The sequence below is a fragment of the Anarhichas minor genome, unplaced genomic scaffold (assembly GCF_050575085.1).
Source record: "Anarhichas minor isolate MPS153535 unplaced genomic scaffold, ASM5057508v1 ptg000105l, whole genome shotgun sequence".
NCBI classification, from domain to species: Eukaryota; Metazoa; Chordata; class Actinopteri; order Perciformes; family Anarhichadidae; genus Anarhichas; species Anarhichas minor.
In genome coordinates, this window is record NW_027466551.1 from 74,713 (window position 1) to 94,886 (window position 20,174).

Here is a 20,174-nt window from a genome sequence, read left to right on the forward strand (position 1 = left end):
TCGGTAGGATTTGTTTCTCGTGGTGGGGAACACTCGGGCACTCTGCTACGGAGCGTGGCGCAGCATCAATCTCACAGAGAGGAGGGGAAACTTCGGCTGAGAGAAACGGGGATGGCTCGTCCGTTGCCGGAAATCTTCGGCTGAGAGGAAAAGGGAATTAGTTGTCCTTTTGCCGGCAGTGTATACACTAAGGGTGGGAGAACGGGTCGTAGAAGTTATCCGTTCTCGCACTACAGGATCCAAAACAAAGAATATAAAACACAGTCTGTTGTTCGACCAGTGAATGTAACATGTGACCTGATAGGATTTGATGAGGAAAGCGCTTCCTTGTGAATCTTCTTGTACCAGGACGAGTCCGGAGGGAAGAGGCCGATTCGGGCTTCGCGCTTGCTTATAAACCAGGTAGTACAACCAGTGGGGGGCCCTTTCTTGGCCAATGAGGGGCCAGCATCAAGTTTCGGCCGGAGCTGGGAGGTGTGGTCATCCTGCTTGGAGTTTCTATCAGACCCCAGATCAGGCCTTTGTTTGAAAGGAAGGAAACATGGGTGCTTCTTTGTTTAAAAAACACATGTGAGGGTCTTAGCCAGCCAGGAGACCAGAGTCAGATCCCAACGATAGAGCTCTAAACTCACTCTATGGTTCAGGCACAGAACTGTTGGTCCACTGTGACTCAGGTTCAGGACTTAACTCCCGAACCCAGAGCAGCTCTGAAACCTCCATGTTCATCGTGTGAAGCTCTTCTTCCTCCAGAAGACACTTACAGACATTAAACCTGAAGGAAATCAGATGACATCATGCAGGTTCACGAGAACCTCCTTCAGCTCAGACTCCGGCAGAGACCGGTCCACCGTGGACAGACCCAGATCCTCCGGCAGAGACCGGTCCAGATCCAGAGCTCAATCGTTAGCTCCTGTAGTTAGCCAGCCCCCCCGACGGGACTAGCCGTCCCTCGGTAGCCCCCGAGCAGCCAAGAGGCTGGGTGACTGTCCGAAGGAAGCAGAAGTCTAAGCAGAAGCACAAGGTTCACCACCAACCACTTCACGTTTCTAACTGGTTCTCCACTCAGAGACACTCGGCTCTATTGTGAGAAACGTGAAGTTAGTGAAATATCATATGAGTTCATATCACATGAGTTCCACTGAATCTTATTTAAAACTGCTGGCTGAGGATAAGAGTCCATACGGTAAGCTTGTCACTCTGAGGTCACTAAAGTTCAAGTTCTAAAGTGGAGTCGGTGTGTAAATATGCAAAACATATCTCATATCTATAAATCTGACCCAGTTTCTTAGTAGACCTGATCCACGACAACCCAGAGTTCAGACCAGGAAGCAGAGTATCAGTCTTCCATTAGAGCAGTTACCCCCCAAAACCTCACAAACACTTAAATTAACAAAATCAGAAGTAAACAGAACAGTCATGTTAGACTTGTCTCCGTTCTGGTCTTGTTAGACCTTATTATACCGTAGACACCATAGACCATTACATCCTGTTACAGAGACTAGAACATTATATTGGCATTAAAGGAACCGCACTAGGCTGGTTTAAGTCCTATTTGACAAATGGATCTCAGTTTGTAAACGATGAAACCTTCATGAACACCAACGTTAGTCATGGAGTTCCACAAGGTTCTGTGCTTGGACCAATTTTATTCAATTTAGATATGATTCTTTTAGGCAATATTATCAGAAAACACTCAATTATATCCATTGATCAAACCAGATGAAACCAACCAGCTCACTAAACTTCAAGCAGTCTTAATTAAGGAGATAAAAACCTGGATGAGCTGCAGCTTCCTGATGGTAAAGTCAGACTAAACTCAGTCTCAACTCCTCGTTGAGTGAAGCTGATCTTTACTTATTTACAGTATTATGGATGTAAATGAGATTTTGAATTAAGTTTTCTTCCAGTTTAACTTTGGGTATATGTGGATCTTACAATGGTGATATTTTTGGTGTGTGTGTGTGTATATAGGTATATATACAGTATATCGACACACACACACACTCTTCAGTACTGTCTCTGAATGAGCTACGTTGCTCCAGTGTTTTTTTCTTTAGGTTCCTGAAGGAGAAACAGAGTCAACAGTGTAAGAGCCATTTTGTTGTTTTGTTTTTGTACAACCTCCCACCACTTGGGGGCGTAGTCCCGGTGTGAATCAGGGCACAGGTAATATAATCAGTGGGGTCATTGGATACAGGTGTTGCTGAACAGAAGGGAGCAAACTGTTTTTGACCGAGCACATTTAATGAATGTAAATGTTATGATTTATTGGTATATGTAGAAAATGGATTACCCTAATGACAGAAAGTGGTTGTTTATGTGAGAAATAAAATGCCTATATTGGAAAGTGGACTTCGTTATTTATGACACGCGTCAGAACAAACATTTCAGCAACCGTGGTGACTTTTTTCGGAAGCAACGGTCACTAAAAACAGTATATTAACACTCATTTTTCCTTCATTTTAGTTCCTGTTTTCTTTCGTCTTCTGTCTCTCTCTATGTAGAGAGCCCCCCCCCTCCCCTCCTTTCTTGATTCTCAGTGTTATGTTGTTCTGTCCCTGGCAGTGAAACACTGATGCTGATGCCAAGGAAAAAAGAGGACAACATCTTTAATGTGAATCTTCAGTGAATCCTTCATCTGCAGCCAATTGATGAAAACACCAGAGTACTGAAGAATACTTGTTTCCTCTTCATCCTTCTTCCTGATCTGATTCCTTTCATTGTAGAAGAGAAGTTCATCATCAGCCTCGGGGCTTTGGTCCTGCCCCCCCCTCCTCCCTGAAATGTCCAACGACAGCGGCCACTTTGATGTCTGGGAGGCCTCTGATTGGACGGACAGCTCTCAGTGCCTGCCCTCGGTGGGCGGAGCCACTTTCTTAATCGTGGCGTACAGCGCTGTTATTGCAATCGGGTTGCTAGGCAACGCCGGCCTGGTGTTCATCATCGCCCGGCAACAGGAGTTACGCAACGTCACAAACATCCTGATCGCCAACCTGTCGTGTTCAGACATCCTGATGTGTGTCGTGTGTCTTCCTGTTACCATCATATACACACTGATGGACCGCTGGGTGCTGGGAGAGGCCATGTGTAAGGTTAGAGACACACACACATACACACACACATACACATATATACACACGCACACACATACACCCACACATATATACACACACACACATACACACATACACCCACACACACACACATATACACACACGCACACACACACCAACACACCTACACCCACAGCTAACCTGTAACCGTCTCTACCTGTCCACCAGGTGACTCCCTTCGTTCAGTGCACCTCGGTGACCGTCTCCATCTTCTCTCTGGTGCTGATCGCTCTTGAGCGTCACCAGCTGATCCTTCATCCCACCGGCTGGTCCCCGGCGGCCGGACACTCGTACCTGGCCGTAGGGTTGACGTGGCTGGTGGCTTGTTTCATCTCTCTGCCTTTCCACTCCTTCAACATCCTCACTAACGACCCCTTCAGGAACATCAGTCTGCCCGCCAACCCCTTCAGGTGAGCCATAATATCTGGATACAGGTGTGTGATTGGTCCTCCACACCATGTTGTCACAGCGTCAGGATAAAGGAGCGCTCACTATTTGTTATTGCTATTAATCAACTGATTCAAACAGAATGATCAGGACCAGTGTATTTGCTCCGTAGGTGAAGTGAATCCACTGAAATTGTTGTCAAATGTGCATCATTGAGCAGCAACAAACCATCTTTACTGAGCTGACCTTCAGCTGTGTTTCATTTTTAATAACTGACTGACTTTAGCAGGCCTGTTAGCATAGATATCTATCGATATATAGATAGATCGATAGATAGGGGTTGTACAGACTGTCTCCGTCCTGCAGCTCTGAGTCTCTCCTGTCTTTCCCTCAGTGACCATCTGGTCTGCATGGAGCTGTGGCCGTCAGATAACCACCGTCTCTCCTACACCACCTCTCTGCTGCTCTTCCAGTACTGCCTCCCTCTGCTGCTGGTGCTCCTCTGCTACCTCAGGATCTTCCTCCGCCTGAGGCGACGCAGGTCTGATTTGTGTTATTACATCAAGATGAAGTGTTTATTTCTATACGTGGATTCATGGTGCCGTAGCTCAGCTGTGATATTTCCCAGTGCCTCGTCTGACCGGCGTCCTGCTGTATTCAGGGACATGCTGGAGCGCAGCAGGAGGACTCAGGGAGCCCAGAGGATCAACATCATGCTGTTAGTTATCGTCGTGGCCTTCGCTCTGTGCTGGCTGCCGCTGAACATCTTCAACACACTGTTTGACTGGCACCATCAGGCTCTACCCGACTGCCAGCACGACGCCGTCTTCTTCGCCTGCCACCTGACGGCGATGGCCTCCACCTGCATTAACCCCGTAGTGTACGGCTTCCTGAACAGCAACTTCCAGAGGGAGCTGAAGCTGACGCTGCAGCGCTGCCGGTGTGGCCACCGGGCGGCAGAGAGCTATGAGAGCTTCCCTCTCTCCACCGTGGGCAGTGACGGCACCACGAAGACCACCTCGCTCACCAGACCTCAGATCAGCTCAATACCAGCTCACTCCTCATGAGGAGGACCAGACAATGTGTGGTCACCACACACTGTCTGTAGAGGTGTAGCTCACCTCTATGTTCCTCCCAGAGGAACATAGAGGTGAGCTATGATTTGACCTGCTCAGAGTCAAACGGATCATTTAAATCAGATGGACGGGTCGGAACAGGAAATGATGAGTCAGCTGATGAAGCTTCAAGTCCAGAATAAACAAAGTAAAACCTTGTAAATGGACTCATTGAGGGACACAACAGGGTTCTATATATGCACTTGATGCAACATACAAGATACCATGCTAAGAGGCTAAAGCTAACAGGCTAAAGAGGCTAAAGCTAACAGGCTCCAGGTCAAAGGAGTTTGCATCATCGTTGATGATCTAGAAGAAATAAACTGCTATTTTGCTGGAGTTAGGTTAGTTCTAATATTATATATATATTAGTGCTGGGCAACGATTACAATTTTTAATCGCGATTAATCGCATGATTTTTTTGCGATTAATCTCATTGTTATGCGCAAAGTTCAATAATAAATTCAAAAGTAGTGTATTGCGCACTTTTATTTTAAAGTACTGCCATATGAACTAAAGGTCAATAACATTTGGTTTAAACACACATCAGGTTGTTGTTAGCAGCAGTATTCTCTTTACACAGCAGCAGTTATAACAGTTATAATGATTCTGATCATTGATATTCAGCCGGTGTTCATAACTTTATCTTCATGTGTGTAAGAGATGACATTTAAATATACACCTTGAGAACAGCAAACCTATCTACGTCATGTTTTTATGTTTGTTAAATTCTCAGTAGTGATACTAAATGATGCTTATTATACATATTACAAACAAAACACTTTAAAAACTATAAACAAATAATTTAAATGAATCATTTATTTTTAGCTTTTTTTGGTATTTAGGTCAGACACATATGCAACGCTGATTACCGTAATATGTGTGGTATTTGTTATAAATGTACGTTGGTACATAGAGGGTGATAAGAAGCTGTCCATATATATACATATATATATATATATATATATATACATATATATATACATATATATATATATATATATATATACATATATACATATATATATACATATATATATATATATATATATATATATATATACATATATATATATATATAATATGATATTATAGAAAACATGAAGGAAAAATACTGAATTATACAGAAACAGATATATTATTGGGATTCTTGCTGTAGGTTAAACAGTCTTTTTAGGATTAAGAAGAACAAACGTATATCTTAGGTAACAAGTTTAAAGTTGTGTCCAATAAAGAGATGATTTCAAAGACATCCGATCTCTGTGAGTTCTGTCTGCTGACAGACCAGTTTAGTTATTAATGGATAATCACTGTTTGGTGATGGGATTCAACAAAACTACAAAATATGGAGAATGTAGGAGAAGCACAACAAAAACTGGAAAACAAAATGACATCTGTATGTTTTTATATGTGGAAGTATGGAAATGATGTTATGATGAACAAAGTCTAGAAGCTTCTAAAAAGAAAAGAATCTACACCAAGCAAAATGCAAAAAATGTCATAACTTCTCCAACTGACCAATCACGGCGCACGTTAATGCAGACGTACTTATAGGCTACCTGAGTAGCACTGGCACGTCAAAGAATACGCCCAACATGTCAAACTAAAGATCTGATTGGTTGAAGACTATGACAATCAACAATATCGTCCCCATTCACTTAAACTGCAAAGTCTACCTAGAGGACCTCAGGCCTCTCTCCTTACATAGAGACATAGAGGCTGAATCTGATTGGATAAAAGCTCTCCTTAAAACAAACAGGCTGGAAGCAAAGCAACAGAGGAACACAGGAGCTGTGCAATGAGAAAATAAGCTAATGGGAAAAAAAATTATAATACATGTAGTGTATTTGTGAAAAATTATTAAATTATAAAATAGCTATAACGGCCCACCACTGATATATATATATGTATATCATATAGATACAGGATGTGGAGTATCAAAAGACTGTTAAAGATAGGAGACAAACAAGTTCAGTTTAAAAGGGCTTTATTTAATAATTGAATGGAACGGGTTTAGGGTTAGGTAATATCAGAATATAACTTCTGTATGAAGTTTTATTAATTTACAAATAACATTATTGTTGTGTGATGATAACTGTCATAAAGTCATGATGGTACACACTCCGGTCCAGTAGGTGGCGGTAGTGAACCTTAAACGGTGGTTTGTAGTCCGCCAATAAACTGAAAGAAGAAGAAATCGGGGGAGGCGACTTCACAACCTTGTGACGTCATAGCCCCGCGACAAGCGACGGAACAGCAGAGAAGAAGAAATGGCTGCAAGGTTACTGCTCCGCTCGGCCTTCAGAGCCGCGACGACCTACCGGGCGGCCCCGATGCCCGTGTTGACCCGCTGCATGGCTGCTGGAGGTGAGAACCGAACTGACACCTTTAGACACCGAGCTGTAGAACCGATGAAATGAGGTTTAAGAGAGGACACAGAACGAGACAGAAAGTCCTCCAGAGATCCTCTCAACTCAATCAGACCAAACTTCATTCAAAAATCTACCAATTTAATACAAATCGTGTTCAGTGTGTAAAACATGAAGACGACAATATAATTAAGATGAAAGTCTTTAATTTGGCTCACATTAAAATACAATAGACTATTTTATAACCTGTATTAGGACTCAGTGGTGGGCCGTGCATTTCATACCTGGGCCTTCACTGCTGTCCTGCAGCTGAAACACAGCTATGGTTATTATTTGTTTCGTGTAAAAATGAAGCCAACACCTACAAATACACTAACTGCAGAGAATACGCCAATAAGGCGTCTCCTCTCTGCTCTGACTGCAGCTGGACTGCTGCGTGAGGCTTCTGTGAGAGTGACCTGTGAGACCTTTGGGGTGCTGGAGGAGCTCACGGCAGCACCCGCTGCTCGTTCACCACAGTGCAGAACGTACTGTTCTTTTAAGATCACCTTCAATCCTCCAGGTCTCCAGACATATGACACACATTCCAGCTTTATAATAATATTTTTATTGAATGAATGTTCAACGTTATTTAGGCCCGTGTGTATTTTGACTTTCAGTTCAGTTCGTATATTTTCCCTAAAAGTCTTCAGTCAGCTGAGCATGCAGAAAGAACTCAACTTCATTGTATTCCATTATATAATATATTTAATAATCAGTACTAATGAATGAATATCTGATAGATTTAAATAGATTCTTCATATAATTAGTAAGTTACAAAGTTCTCAGGAAAATTAATTCAATGTGTTGAGAACTAACATAACTTAAAATAAAGAGTTTTACAACCTCGACATGTCACACAGAGGTTTAACTGACATGAAGGAGTTTGTAAAAAGATGATAATATGAAAGTATTATTTATTGGATGAATTATTACTGCCTGACCTTCATGGTTAATGTGTCGGTTTGTTTTCAGGGATTCCTACTGATGAGGAACAAGCTACCGGTCTGGAGAAGGTCATCATGAAGGCCATGAAGGAGGGATCGGTACGACACTCTGATCAGTTACTGATACGTTACTGATAATCAATACTGATACGAATCATGATGTCATCAACATATTGTAACAAGGCAGAACCATTTTATAAGTGTAAATTAGCCAGATTGTCTCTCACGGCTCTGCTAAATACATCAGGGCTTTATAATAACCCGGGGCCACCGGGTCCAGATAGAGCCTCTTCCTTTAAAGGAGAAGGTAAACCAAAATTGTGCACATGTACTAAAAAAAGAATGCATTGGCCAACGGAAAAATGGGTCGCCTCTGGAGGGATGAGTGACATAATGATGTGTGGATTCAAAATTGTAGGTGCTCGCGGGCGCACCGAAGCATTAACTGCTTGTAAAATTTGAACAAATCGTCACTCAGTCGGTATATATATATGTGTGTATATACAGTGGGTACGGAAAGTATTCAGACCCCTTTACATTTTTCACTCTGTTTCATTGCAGCCATTTGCTAAAATCAAAAAAGTTCATTTTATTTCTCATTAATGTACACTCGGCACCCCATCTTGACAGAAAAAACCAGAAATGTAGAAATCTTTGCAAATTTATTAAAAAAGAAAAACTGAAATATCACATGGTCATAAGTATTCAGACCCTTTGCTCAGTATTGAGTAGAAGCACCCTTTTGAGCTAGTACAGCCATGAGTCTTCTTGGGAATGATGCAACAAGTTTTTCACACCTGGATTTGGGGATCCTCTGCCATTCTTCCTTGCAGATCCTCTCCAGTTCCGTCAGGTTGGGTGGTGAACGTTGGTGGACAGCCATTTTCAGGTCTCTCCAGAGATGCTCAATTGGGTTTAGGTCAGGGCTCTGGCTGGGCCAGTCAAGAATGGTCACAGAGTTGTTCCGAAGCCACTCCTTTGTTATTTTAGCTGTGTGCTTAGGGTCATTGTCTTGTTGGAAGGTGAACCTTCGGCCCAGTCTGAGGTCCAGAGCACTCTGGAAGAGGTTTTCTTCCAGGATATCTCTGTACTTGGCCGCATTCATCTTTCCTTCAATTGCAACCAGTCGTCCTGTCCCTGCAGCTGAAAAACACCCCCATAGCATGATGCTGCCACCACCATGTTTCACTGTTGGGATTGTATTGGGCAGGTGATGAGCAGTGCCTGGTTTTCTCCACACATACCGCTTAGAATTAACGCCAAAAAGTTCAATCTTGGTCTCATCAGACCAGAGAATCTTATTTCTCATAGTCTGGGAGTCCTTCATGTGTTTTTTGGCAAACTCTATGCGGGCTTTCATATGTCTTGCACTGAGGAGAGGCTTCCGTCGGGCCACTCTGCCATAAAGCCCCGACTGGTGGAGGGCTGCAGTGATAGTTGACTTTGTGGAACTTTCTCCCATCTCCCTACTGCATCTCTGGAGCTCAGCCACAGTGATCTTTGGGTTCTTCTTTACCTCTCTCACCAAGGCTCTTCTTCCACGATTGCTCAGTTTGGCTGGACGGCCAGGTCTAGGAAGAGTTCTGGTCGTCCCAAACTTCTTCCATTTAAGGATTATGGAGGCCACTGTGCTCTTAGGAACCTTGAGTGCTGCAGAAATTCTTTTGTAACCTTGGCCAGATCTGTGCCTTGCCACAATTCTGTCTCTGAGCTCCTTGGGCAGTTCCTTCGACCTCATGATTCTCATTTGCTCTGACATGCACTGTGAGCTGTAAGGTCTTATATAGACAGGTGTGTGCCTTTCCTAATCAAGTCCAATCAGTTTAATTAAACACAGCTGGACTCCAATGGAGTAGAACCATCTCAAGGAGGATCAGAAGAAATGGACAGCATGTGAGTTAAATATGAGTGTCACAGCAAAGGGTCTGAATACTTATGACCATGTGATATTTCAGTTTTTCTTTTTTAATAAATTTGCAAAAATTTCTACATTTCTGTTTTTTTCTGTCAAGATGGGGTGCTGAGAAATAAAATGAACTTTTTTGATTTTAGCAAATGGCTGCAATGAAACAGAGTGAAAAATTTAAAGGCGTGTGTGCGTGCGTGTGTGTGTGTGTGTGTGTGCGTTAAATAGTGCAAGTTAGATATTATTGTAATGTTCCGGACCTTTGACCGAGGAGATTTTCTCAATCAGGACCTTTTGGAATTTTAATTGAATACCCCTACTTTAGATGATGCTTTAGATCAGTGGGTTAGGGTTAGGGTCCCCAACCACCGGGCCGCTGATCATTTGGTACCGGGCCGCACAGAAAGAATAAATAACTTATATTATTTCCGTTTTATTGATTATCAGAGTCTGAAAGAAGTTTTATTTTGAAAAATGACCGGATTCTCTCGCAATTTCCTCCGCCTGTGCCTCTTGACATGTCGCGGCCCACAGGTGCAAAACCGAAAGTTTTTTGCGGCCCTCTAGGTGGCGCTCGCGACCCCATGGTTAAGAATCACTGCTTTAGATGATGCTTTAGATCAGCAGTTCCCAAACTTTTTAGGCAACGCACCCCCTTCTACATCCCGACCGGGTTCACGCACCCCCAATCCCCCACACCTTAAAAAAAAAAAAAGCAACGGAGCCTATTTATAGCCGCATAAAAATCGGACCAATGATAGAACAGTTTGCTCGCGCGTGGCGTTTGTTTACAAGACAAAAAATCTTCCTGCACCGTGCCTTCGAAAAGGTAACAGACGTACACCAGAAGATTGGCCAGATTGGCCACATCTGTAGACTCGGATTGGGACAAAGCATCGATGCGGCGCGACAGTGTTGTTGGACACCGGGATCACGTCCAACTTGTTTGCTTCTCTCTCTCCAATTCCACCATCTCTTTGGCAGCTGGCAAGCACACGTCTTCGGCGATTGTGTGAGGTAGCCCCTTTCTTGCTATTCTGTGACCAGATATGAAGCCCGTAGTGCGTTTTTTGTAGACCCAACACATGAATGAGACTGCAGTTGTTTTGGGCTGTTTTGTAACTCCTCCAATTTCGATATAAACAATGTAAGGGGCTTTTGACTTGCACTGGCATGCTTGGTGTTCAGGTGGCGACGTAAATAAGAGGGCTTCAGGCAGCTGTTAGCCAGAACCTCACTGCACACTACACACTGTGGCTTTGGGCAATCTGCATTGCCAATCCAAGTGAAGCCCAGACCCAGATACTTTTCATCATATTTCCTCTTTTTTCACCTTGACTCCGCGATGGGCCGATGTGCTCCCAATTTGTCTGTGCTATCCCTTCCTCCGTTTCCGTCTCCTCCTCTCGCCTCCGATTCCTCTCTCTCTTTGTCCCTCTCCTCTTTTATGACTGATAGCTTCAGGTGTTCCACCTGACAGTTTCCCCGATTTCAGCCAGTTTAGCATATTTGCATGAATGTTGCTGAATGAATGAAGTTAGCTGGTAGCTGACGTTAGCTGCACAAGCTAGGCTGGCTAGTGTGTACGTAAAAGACTGGCGGCAGGAGCTGAAGTGCATTTCTTTATTAAATTATAAGTTTTAATTGAAATCGTACAAAGGGAATTTTTATCATTCATGTTTTTATTTTGTGAAAAATCCCACTTCAATTTTTTTAAAATTTGATATTAATTATTACACCATTAGACCACCATTACATTTTTCCTCTCGCGCACCCCCTAGAGGCACCACACTTTGGGAATCCCTCCTTTAGATGATGCTTTAGATTATTCAAACCTTACTGCGTCCTCTTCTTCAGGATCCCTACAACATGATGAAACCGAAGGAGTATGCCGGCTCCAAGGCCGACCCCCACCTGGTTCCCTCCATCACAAACAAGAGGATTGTGGGATGTGTCTGTAAGTCCTCGTCATTATCTGGATGGTTGAGAGATGTTTTAGAGTCCACTCTCAGCGTTGGAGAGGAGAACCTTTAAGCCTCCTGATTGGCTGAGACATGTGATTCACTTCCTGTTAAGACTGACAGGACTGTACGTCTGTTAAAGTTCCTCCTGTGGTGGTGAACGAGTTGTCTTTGAACTAGAACAATATTCATCCTGCCTTCTTCTTCTGTGTTTGTGTCTCTCATCTGGTCTCATTTCCTGTCTGCAGGTGAGGAAGACAACACAGCCGTGGTGTGGTTCTGGCTCCAGGAGGGCGAGGCCCAGCGCTGCCCGTCCTGTGGTTCCCATTACAAACTGGTGGCCCACGAGCTCCCCCACTAACTTCTTATAGAACTGTGTTCCACAGCTGTTTGTCTGCACAGTGTTCTCTTCTGTCAGATATTCCTCCATCAGAACGAGGAGAAGAAACATCTTCAGTCTGCAGTAGGTTACTTTGGTTCTGTCTACTTCCTGGAGCCGTGAGTCCTCGTCTGATTTGTCCTCGTTCTGTCCCAGTACTTGATGGACCTGCTGACCTCATCAGTCTTTGCTTTACATGTTATCAGTTACACAGGGACCACATGTGGTTTCTTTGAACCATTTCCATTCAGTTTACTTTGACTCCTGTACTGTACGACACACTCGGTCCTCTTACCTCCTTTTATTCTTCCAATAAAGTTTCTGAATAACTAAACATGGGTGTCTTGGAGGAGGAGGAGGACCGCTGATTTGTGAAGACTGCTACACTGAATTTCCAGTTTGTTAGCTTCATCTACAAATTAATTTAAATACATTACAAATAAAACCCTCCTGCAGTAAAACCTTCAATCACCTCTGCATTAGTTGAAGGTTTATTTAAAGTCTCTGTGAGGAACTTTGAACTGGTTCTGAGACGGTCTCGGTTTAATCCTGATGACACGACGCTGACTGAGGGAGGGGAGGCACGAGAGAACCAGGACCAGGACTGAGAGGGGGCGACTGTCTGCTACAGTAAAATGAGGTTTTCTAAAGGGACCCTGGTGAAACACTACCACTTTAGTCCACAGGGGGCGACACAATCCACACTAAAAAGTTCCTTGTAGTGACTTTAAAAAGTGTTTATCTGAAGAAATGTGAGTAAACAGGGGCTGCACGGTGGTGTAGTGGCTAGCACTGTCACCTCACAGCAAGAGGGGCGGTCCTTCTGTGTGGAGTTTGCACGTTCTCCCCGTGGCAGCGTGGGTTCCCTCCGGGTTCTCCGGCTTCCTCCCACAGACCAATGACATGCAGCTTAGGTTATTTGGAGACTCGAAATTGCCCGTAGGTGTGAATGTGAATGTTTGTCTCTATATGTACCCTGCAATAAACTGGCGACCTGTCCAGGGTGGACCCTGCCTTTGCTCCAGCGAATAGGATAACCGCTTATCCTATTCAGGGTATTATCCTAACCTTTAGGATAATGGAATGGAAAAACATGAGTAAACAAACTGTGATGCAGTGTTTAGATGATAATCATAAGTTTATGACAGTTCACAGAAGTAGACATACAGATAAAAACAAGAACATGAGGTAAACATTTAAATATGTACAGATTTAAATAATATTCAGTGTCTGTTTGTACTGAATATTAAACATATTATATATTGAATTAATATTTGGAGTGAACAACATATTACAAACATTACATGACAACATAAATAGATTTATTGAGCAAAAACGACGTTCAAACCCAGCGACACGTTATTTCCTCCCTCACGTCATCAGCGTGCGACCAGTCCCCGCTGACAGCAGAGAAGAAGAAATGGCTGCAAGGTTACTGCTCCGCTCGGCCTTCAGAGCGACGACCTGCCGGGCGGCCCCGGTGCCCGTGTTGACCCGCGGCATGGCGGCTGGAGGTGAAAACCGAACCGACACCTTTAGACACCGAGCTGTAGAACCGGAAGGACCGATGAAATGAGGTTTAAGAGGTTTAAGAGAGGACACAGAACGAGACAGGAAGTCCTCCAGAGATTACAGACCACAGTTAGCTCTGTAGCTAACGCGCTGATTAAATAAGTAAACACAGAACATCAGGCCAAACTTCATTTAAAAATCTGACAAAGTAGAAATCTAGTTTATTTTAAATGATATAAGTTGTAAAACATGAAGACGTTTTCTATAATAGAATCAGGTTAAAACTCTTTAATTGAGCTCACATTAAGAGTGAATGTACGGTTTTATATCTTCTATTATTACTCTTTGTGATCCTCACAGTCCTCAACAGGCTTTATGTGTTCGTCGCTTCTATGTGATGAATTCAGTTCTGTATAACGGACAGACTGCTCTGCTACAGACTGACGTTTTACTCTGACCTACAGTGTGAATCCAGAGGATCATGTTAAACACTGATCACCTGTTTCTCTTGTTTTCAGGGATTCCTACTGATGAGGAACAAGCTACCGGTCTGGAGAAGGTCATCATGAAGGCCATGAAGGAGGGATCGGTAAACTATTTTAATGACGTGTTTAATATTTCTGTTAATATGGTCAGAATATTTATGAAGTGATGGGGAACTGATAGAACACACAATCGGTTCAATAAATCATATTGTTTCACTGGATCAATACATCGATACTTTAGTTGATACTTTAGATCAGGCGTATTCAAGTCAATCTCCAAAAGGTCCAGGGCCCCGTTCCTCGTATGTGGTTCAGCTAGGTCGATCAAATGTCCTATTAGCCAGCTGAAATTAACCCGATGATTGACATCAGGCTATCTCGGTTTCTCCAAGGCTGATCCTCTCAAACACTCTCGTTAATTGGAACCAGACGATCAGGATCAGGATAATTGCGCGTGCCCGTCCTACGTCAAAAGGGGGAAGCGTCGATCACCGAAACCATGATTTACTAACAGTACAATGGCAAATAAACTCAAAGAAAGAGCCTCTTTTTACTCCGCTGACGAGCAGGAGATGATCATGAACGCATATGAGGAATTCAAGACCATAATCACGGCAAAGTCTAACAGCACCACCGCTGCGAGGGCTAGACAAGAAGCACGCAAAATATCACAGACAAGTTAAATGCGTAAGTGTTGGAAAATGTATCGGCTCATTTTAAAGCCTCATCACCCCAATCAATCAGATGATATGTCTTTAAATGTGCTGCTGGCAGTAGACTTAATGAATGCATCATCCAATGAGATCTGTAGCGACAATAATGATCTCAACTCTTTCAGAATAAGATAAAAACAAGCCCAAAGAGCATCTAACTGATACTCATTAATATGAGGATATATGTACTGTATGCCCTCATGTATCATGTACTATATATGTGTATATACATGTATGTGTAGATTACCATATAGAACTAGCAGTTTGAATCTGTGTGTGAATCTGTGTGTGGGCGGATCAGTGTGTGTGTGTGTGTTATTCATCATCAGACATTCAATCAACTGAAGCAGTGAAGATAAATAGTGTGATTCTCTCTATTCTTATCATGAGTCCACCTTCATCATGTTCTACAGTAATGACATGCTGGTGTACTAATAACACTGTCATATCATTATGAGTGCTTTAACCCTCATGTATGCAACGCAGCCATCAAGAGGACATGGGAGCAAGTAGACACTAACACACACACATTACTCAGAATGCTGAGTCAGTACAATATGTGCCATGGTGATGTAATGAACACATCCATAAGTTTATTAAGCGCCAAATAAACTGTACCAACAGCACGGCATGCAGCGGCTTTCCCCATGTTCTCCGCATCGCAGACACTGAACAACAATGTACCACTCGCAGAACAGCTCAAGGCTGCATCCAGTGTGTGAGAGTCAATGCTCGGCTGCAGCGTGTGGTGTTCAATGTATGCTCCAGAAGGTCTGTAAATAAATGATTCCTTGTGGGCAGAATGGATAGCGCTCGTATAGGAAGTCATCATGATGTGATGACGGATCTTGGCGATGTGGAAGAACTCTCTCCCTATAAAATGCTAATCTAACTAATATCCTCCTTCATCAGTGGATCTCTGAGGAAGGGAGCTGTACATTAATGCAATAGAGGCTTCTTAGTTTGCTCAGCTGCTTTTAATGGATCACTGTGTGTCTCACTTTACATGCATTTCCGGAACTCCCGTATAACCCCCGGTAGATGCGCAAGCGCATTAGACTACCGTATATGACAGGAGCTGCCATGTTTTCCGGGGGAGTGGCAGCTTATCCAGCTACCTTCAGTTAGCCTGCGCTAGAGCAGGTTGAAGCTTATGGATGTGTTGCCATGGTGATTTTGCCAAACTTGCTTCGTGGAACCGAAAAGCCTGACTTATGTAATCTTATCCTGAAAATTATCCGGCTAACTCAGTTAGCCACGTACGAGGAACAGGGCCCAGATTGAGAAAATCTCCTCGTGCAAAGGTCCCGAACATTACAATAAATATCTAACTTGCACTATTTAGTGCCATATATATGTATTCAAGAAGCCTAGTAGTAGTAACGTATGTGTGTGTAGTCAACAACTGTCAAATCAAATAAAGAAAGTACACATCAATTATGTTTAGGGCCCGAACACCGACGTAGTCGGAGCGGAGGACCTATTGTTATTCTAATGTTTATTATTATTATTTCGTGTCTTTCGTCGCAAAAAGGAGGTGCTTGGGATACTGGAAAACATTTTAAATTTTGCACGCAAGCCAGAATTTGCGAAAATTGCAGTCTGATTGGGGTGTCCAGCTACGGTATGAAATATTGGCTTGATAGCGCCCCCTATTGAGTAGCCCCAACATTTGGTTTTACCTAGCTGTATGAAATTTGGTAGGTGTGTGGATCGTGATGGGACGTACAAAAAATCCTCCAGGAATTTTTCACTAAACCAAACAGGAATTTTGACATTTTTGGACCGTTTTAAGGCGTCATACTTTAACTCCTCCTCCTGGAGATTTAACCCGATTGACTTCAGATTTGGTCAGTATGCTCTTGAGACCTTGGCATTTAAAAGTTACTCAAAGATCAAAAAGTTATCGAATTATGTGTCCGTGGCGTGGCGACAAAAAAACAGCATTCGCCACGAAACAGGAAGTTGTTGAAACTCGGCCGTACATTGTCTAATCTGCTCCAAATCTCTCATATGTCATAACATCCTGACTCGGAACACATCTATAAGACCATTTAGAATCATAGTAATAGCGCCACCTAGTGGCAACAGTCAGTTAAAGTCTATACTTTAGCTTGTTTCTCTTAGTAGGTAAATCAGATCAACATCAAGTTAGTTCCACACAAATGTAAGAAGTTCATAATGCCAGTTCATGAAGCTTTTGAAGTTTCGTCAAACGCCGTTGCCGTGGCGACGCAGTCTTCGCCATGAAAAACGAAGGTCATTTTGAGAGGCTAAAAATGCTCGAAACATGAGCAAACTTGGCAAACAGATTTAAAGCCCAAAATGTAGTTACATATTATGGTTTTAATGCTTCAGAGTTGCTAGTCGGCTCGATGGCGCCCCCTACAATATTTCGATGATGCAGTACGTTTCACCTAGTTGATACTTTAGTTGATACTTTAGATCAGAGGTCTTCAACAGGGAGGTGCTGCAGGGGGTCTGTGAAATTTTTGTTTGATTAGACAATTTAAAAAATTAAATAATTTTAATTTTTTCTCTAAACATGAATGTGTCCATTATTTTAATAGTTCAGTATTGTATGCAAGATAACAGGTATGTTTATGCATGGCAGTGGCACTAATAGGCCATCACTCCATTTTTCGTTTCCACATTTATGTTTAAAATAAAAACATCAGGTTGAATAGCTTGTATGCATGATTATCATGCAATTGACAGACAATGTTGATATTGGCATTGGTATCAGCTGACATGGTATGTTTATAAATGGCAGTGGCACGGCCCCCCTACTCACTGTACCTTGCACATGTTTAACATAACAACATGAATATATGAACCTGTGTATTGTTTGGATAGCTTAGTATTGAACGCACAATGAAGAGGTATGTTTATACATGGTACTAGGCCCATTTAATATAAAACACAATGTTATACAATATATATAGTCGGGGGTCCCTGCTCCATCAGTTTGGGGGTCCTTGGCCTGAAAAACGTTGAAGACCCCTGCTTTAGATTATTCAAACCTTACTGCGTCCTTTTCTTCAGGATCCCTACAACATGATGAAACCGAAGGAGTATGCCGGCTCCAAGGCCGACCCCCACCTGGTTCCCTCCATCACGAACAAGAGGATTGTGGGATGTGTCTGTAAGTCCTCGTCATTATCTGGATGGTTGAGAGACGTTTTAGAGTCCACTCTCAGCATTGGAGAGGAGAACCTTTAAGCCTCCTGATTGGCTGAGACATGTGATTCACTTCCTGTTAAGACTGACAGGACTGTACGTCTGTTAAAGTTCCTCCTGTGGTGGTGAACGAGTTGTCTTTGAACTAGAACAATATTCATCCTGCCTTCTTCTTCTGTGTTTGTGTCTCTCATCTGGTCTCATTTCCTGTCTGCAGGTGAGGAAGACAACACAGCCGTGGTGTGGTTCTGGCTCCAGGAGGGCGAGGCCCAGCGCTGCCCGTCCTGTGGTTCCCACTACAAACTGGTGGCCCACGAGCTCCCCCACTAACTTCTTATAGAACTGTGTTCCACAGCTGTTTGTCTGCACAGTGTTCTCTTCTGTCAGATATTCCTCCATCAGAACGAGGAGAAGAAACATCTTCAGTCTGCAGTAGGTTACTTTGGTTCTGTCTACTTCCTGGAGCCGTGAGTCCTCGTCTGATTGGTCCTCATTCTGTCCCAGTACTTGATGGACCTGCTGACCTCATCAGTCTTTGCTTTACATGTTATCAGTTACACAGGGACCACATGTGGTTTCTTTGAACCATTTCCATTCAGTTTACTTTGACTCCTGTCCTGTACGACACACTCGGTCCTCTTACCTCCTTTTATTCTTCCAATAAAGTCCTCCAGTGTTTGTCGGCTGTGGATGTGCTTTACTCTCTTCTTCGTTGGTGTTCTGCATCCATCCGAGATCTCCTGTTTATAAACTTCAGAGCTTTTATTCTGAAGTTTGAGAGTAAAAGTTGTGACGGCCCAGGGCCTCTGCCAGGGAGTGTCTATCTTTTAGTGTCCCTGGATCGTTAGAGGGACATCAGGAAGATTGGAGGCAGCTGGCCACGGCCTTCGCCCTACAAGACCCGCCCCATCCGGAGGAAGTGGTGGCTTTTTCCCCCCTCACACCTGGTGTGCGGCAAGGAGCGTCTGGCAGCAGTGGAACCTTCTGGCACTCACGACGAGAATGCTCTTTTTCTGTTGCACACTTGAAAAATCCTGGCCTTTGTTCATTAAAAGTATTTATTTGTTTCGCTCCGTGCCTGAGTTTTCGTGACGTTTTGCTATGGTTCTAGAGCCGGACCGTAACTAAGTGAAGCAGTTCTTCTCATCTCATTTTCTTTAACGGGTTCAGTTCTGTGTTGAGTCACCAACAGAGGCGCCAGTTACTAACTCCAGTTTAACTAATTAATATGTTTACACAATAGAAAACATTCATATTTTGTCATATTTCTTCAGGAGCAAATATACAAAACTTACTTAACTTACTGTAAAACTCATGTTCTTTATGTTGCTTCTCTGAAAGCTCTTATTTACACTTGACATCATCGTTATGAACTTTTATTATTATATATTCTTGTATTATGAATACAATTATTATTATAAGCCTCAAAGCTGGTGTGACGACATAATAAAGAGGTAATGTAAGCTGAATGTAAGACAGATCTACACACTCTACAATAGCTCAGTATTCACTCACACACATTGTTTCACATCTAGATACACAATGACCAACACTGATCAAGTCAGTCTGCGGTTACTTAACAGTGTAGAAGTGTTTCTATGGGTGTAGAAAGCTTCAATACAAAAACAAAATCTGTTTTCGGAGCTTCTGATTGGCTGACAGTCAGATGTCCCAATAATTCAGGTATTTGTCAAAAATGCTTTTTAACTTTGATTTTAACACAGAATCCTCAGTTAATAAAGGCAGCTCAGCTGCCACAACTTATACTGCAAAATAAGTTGACTTACTAACTTAATATAACTAACATATCACTACTATATATATGTGTGTATATACTGTACATATACAGGTGCTGGTCATATAATTAGAATATCATCAAAAAGTTGATTTATTTCACTAATTCCATTCAAAAAGTGAAACTTGTCTATTATATTCATTCATTACACACAGACTGATATATTTCAAATGTTTATTTCTTTTAATTTTGATGATTATAACTGACAACTAAGGAAAATCCCAAATTCAGTATCTCAGAAAATTAGAATATTGTGAAAAGATTCAATATTGA

General features: G+C 42.7%; 3 protein-coding genes across 3 annotated transcripts; all 3 read left to right on the forward strand.

The window, feature by feature from the left end:
* Positions 1–2,783: 2,783 nt before the first annotated feature.
* Positions 2,784–4,567, forward strand: npy8ar (neuropeptide Y receptor Y8a). The gene is made up of 4 exons (XM_076082835.1): positions 2,784–3,092; positions 3,282–3,523; positions 3,895–4,041; positions 4,162–4,567. Exons 1-4 carry the CDS (start codon positions 2,784–2,786, stop codon positions 4,565–4,567), a joined length of 1,104 nt encoding a protein of 367 aa, XP_075938950.1.
* Positions 4,568–6,842: 2,275 nt separating this feature from the next.
* On the forward strand, positions 6,843–12,550 carry LOC142939701 (cytochrome c oxidase subunit 5B, mitochondrial-like). Its single transcript, XM_076082833.1, has 4 exons — positions 6,843–6,982; positions 7,999–8,069; positions 11,734–11,833; positions 12,086–12,550. The coding sequence occupies exons 1-4, from the start codon at positions 6,886–6,888 to the stop codon at positions 12,196–12,198; spliced, it is 381 nt and encodes a 126-aa protein (XP_075938948.1). The 5' UTR covers positions 6,843–6,885; the 3' UTR covers positions 12,199–12,550.
* A 1,022-nt stretch (positions 12,551–13,572) lies between these two features.
* Positions 13,573–18,784, forward strand: LOC142939702 (cytochrome c oxidase subunit 5B, mitochondrial-like). The gene is made up of 4 exons (XM_076082834.1): positions 13,573–13,730; positions 14,247–14,317; positions 17,972–18,071; positions 18,324–18,784. Exons 1-4 carry the CDS (start codon positions 13,637–13,639, stop codon positions 18,434–18,436), a joined length of 378 nt encoding a protein of 125 aa, XP_075938949.1. The 5' UTR covers positions 13,573–13,636; the 3' UTR covers positions 18,437–18,784.
* Positions 18,785–20,174: the final 1,390 nt, after the last annotated feature.

Excerpts from the sequence above, each read along its gene's own strand:
- npy8ar (XM_076082835.1), top strand. The coding sequence starts at position 2,784 with ATGTCCAACGACAGCGGCCACTTTGATGTCTGGGAGGCCTCTGATTGG. Across the intron at positions 3,524-3,894 it reads CTGCCCGCCAACCCCTTCAG|TGACCATCTGGTCTGCATGG; the intron begins GTGAGCCATAAT and ends TCTTTCCCTCAG. Across the intron at positions 4,042-4,161 it reads CTCCGCCTGAGGCGACGCAG|GGACATGCTGGAGCGCAGCA; the intron begins GTCTGATTTGTG and ends TGCTGTATTCAG.
- LOC142939701 (XM_076082833.1), top strand. The coding sequence starts at position 6,886 with ATGGCTGCAAGGTTACTGCTCCGCTCGGCCTTCAGAGCCGCGACGACC. Across the intron at positions 8,070-11,733 it reads AGGCCATGAAGGAGGGATCG|GATCCCTACAACATGATGAA; the intron begins GTACGACACTCT and ends CCTCTTCTTCAG. Across the intron at positions 11,834-12,085 it reads GAGGATTGTGGGATGTGTCT|GTGAGGAAGACAACACAGCC; the intron begins GTAAGTCCTCGT and ends TCCTGTCTGCAG.
- LOC142939702 (XM_076082834.1), top strand. The coding sequence starts at position 13,637 with ATGGCTGCAAGGTTACTGCTCCGCTCGGCCTTCAGAGCGACGACCTGC. Across the intron at positions 14,318-17,971 it reads AGGCCATGAAGGAGGGATCG|GATCCCTACAACATGATGAA; the intron begins GTAAACTATTTT and ends CCTTTTCTTCAG. Across the intron at positions 18,072-18,323 it reads GAGGATTGTGGGATGTGTCT|GTGAGGAAGACAACACAGCC; the intron begins GTAAGTCCTCGT and ends TCCTGTCTGCAG.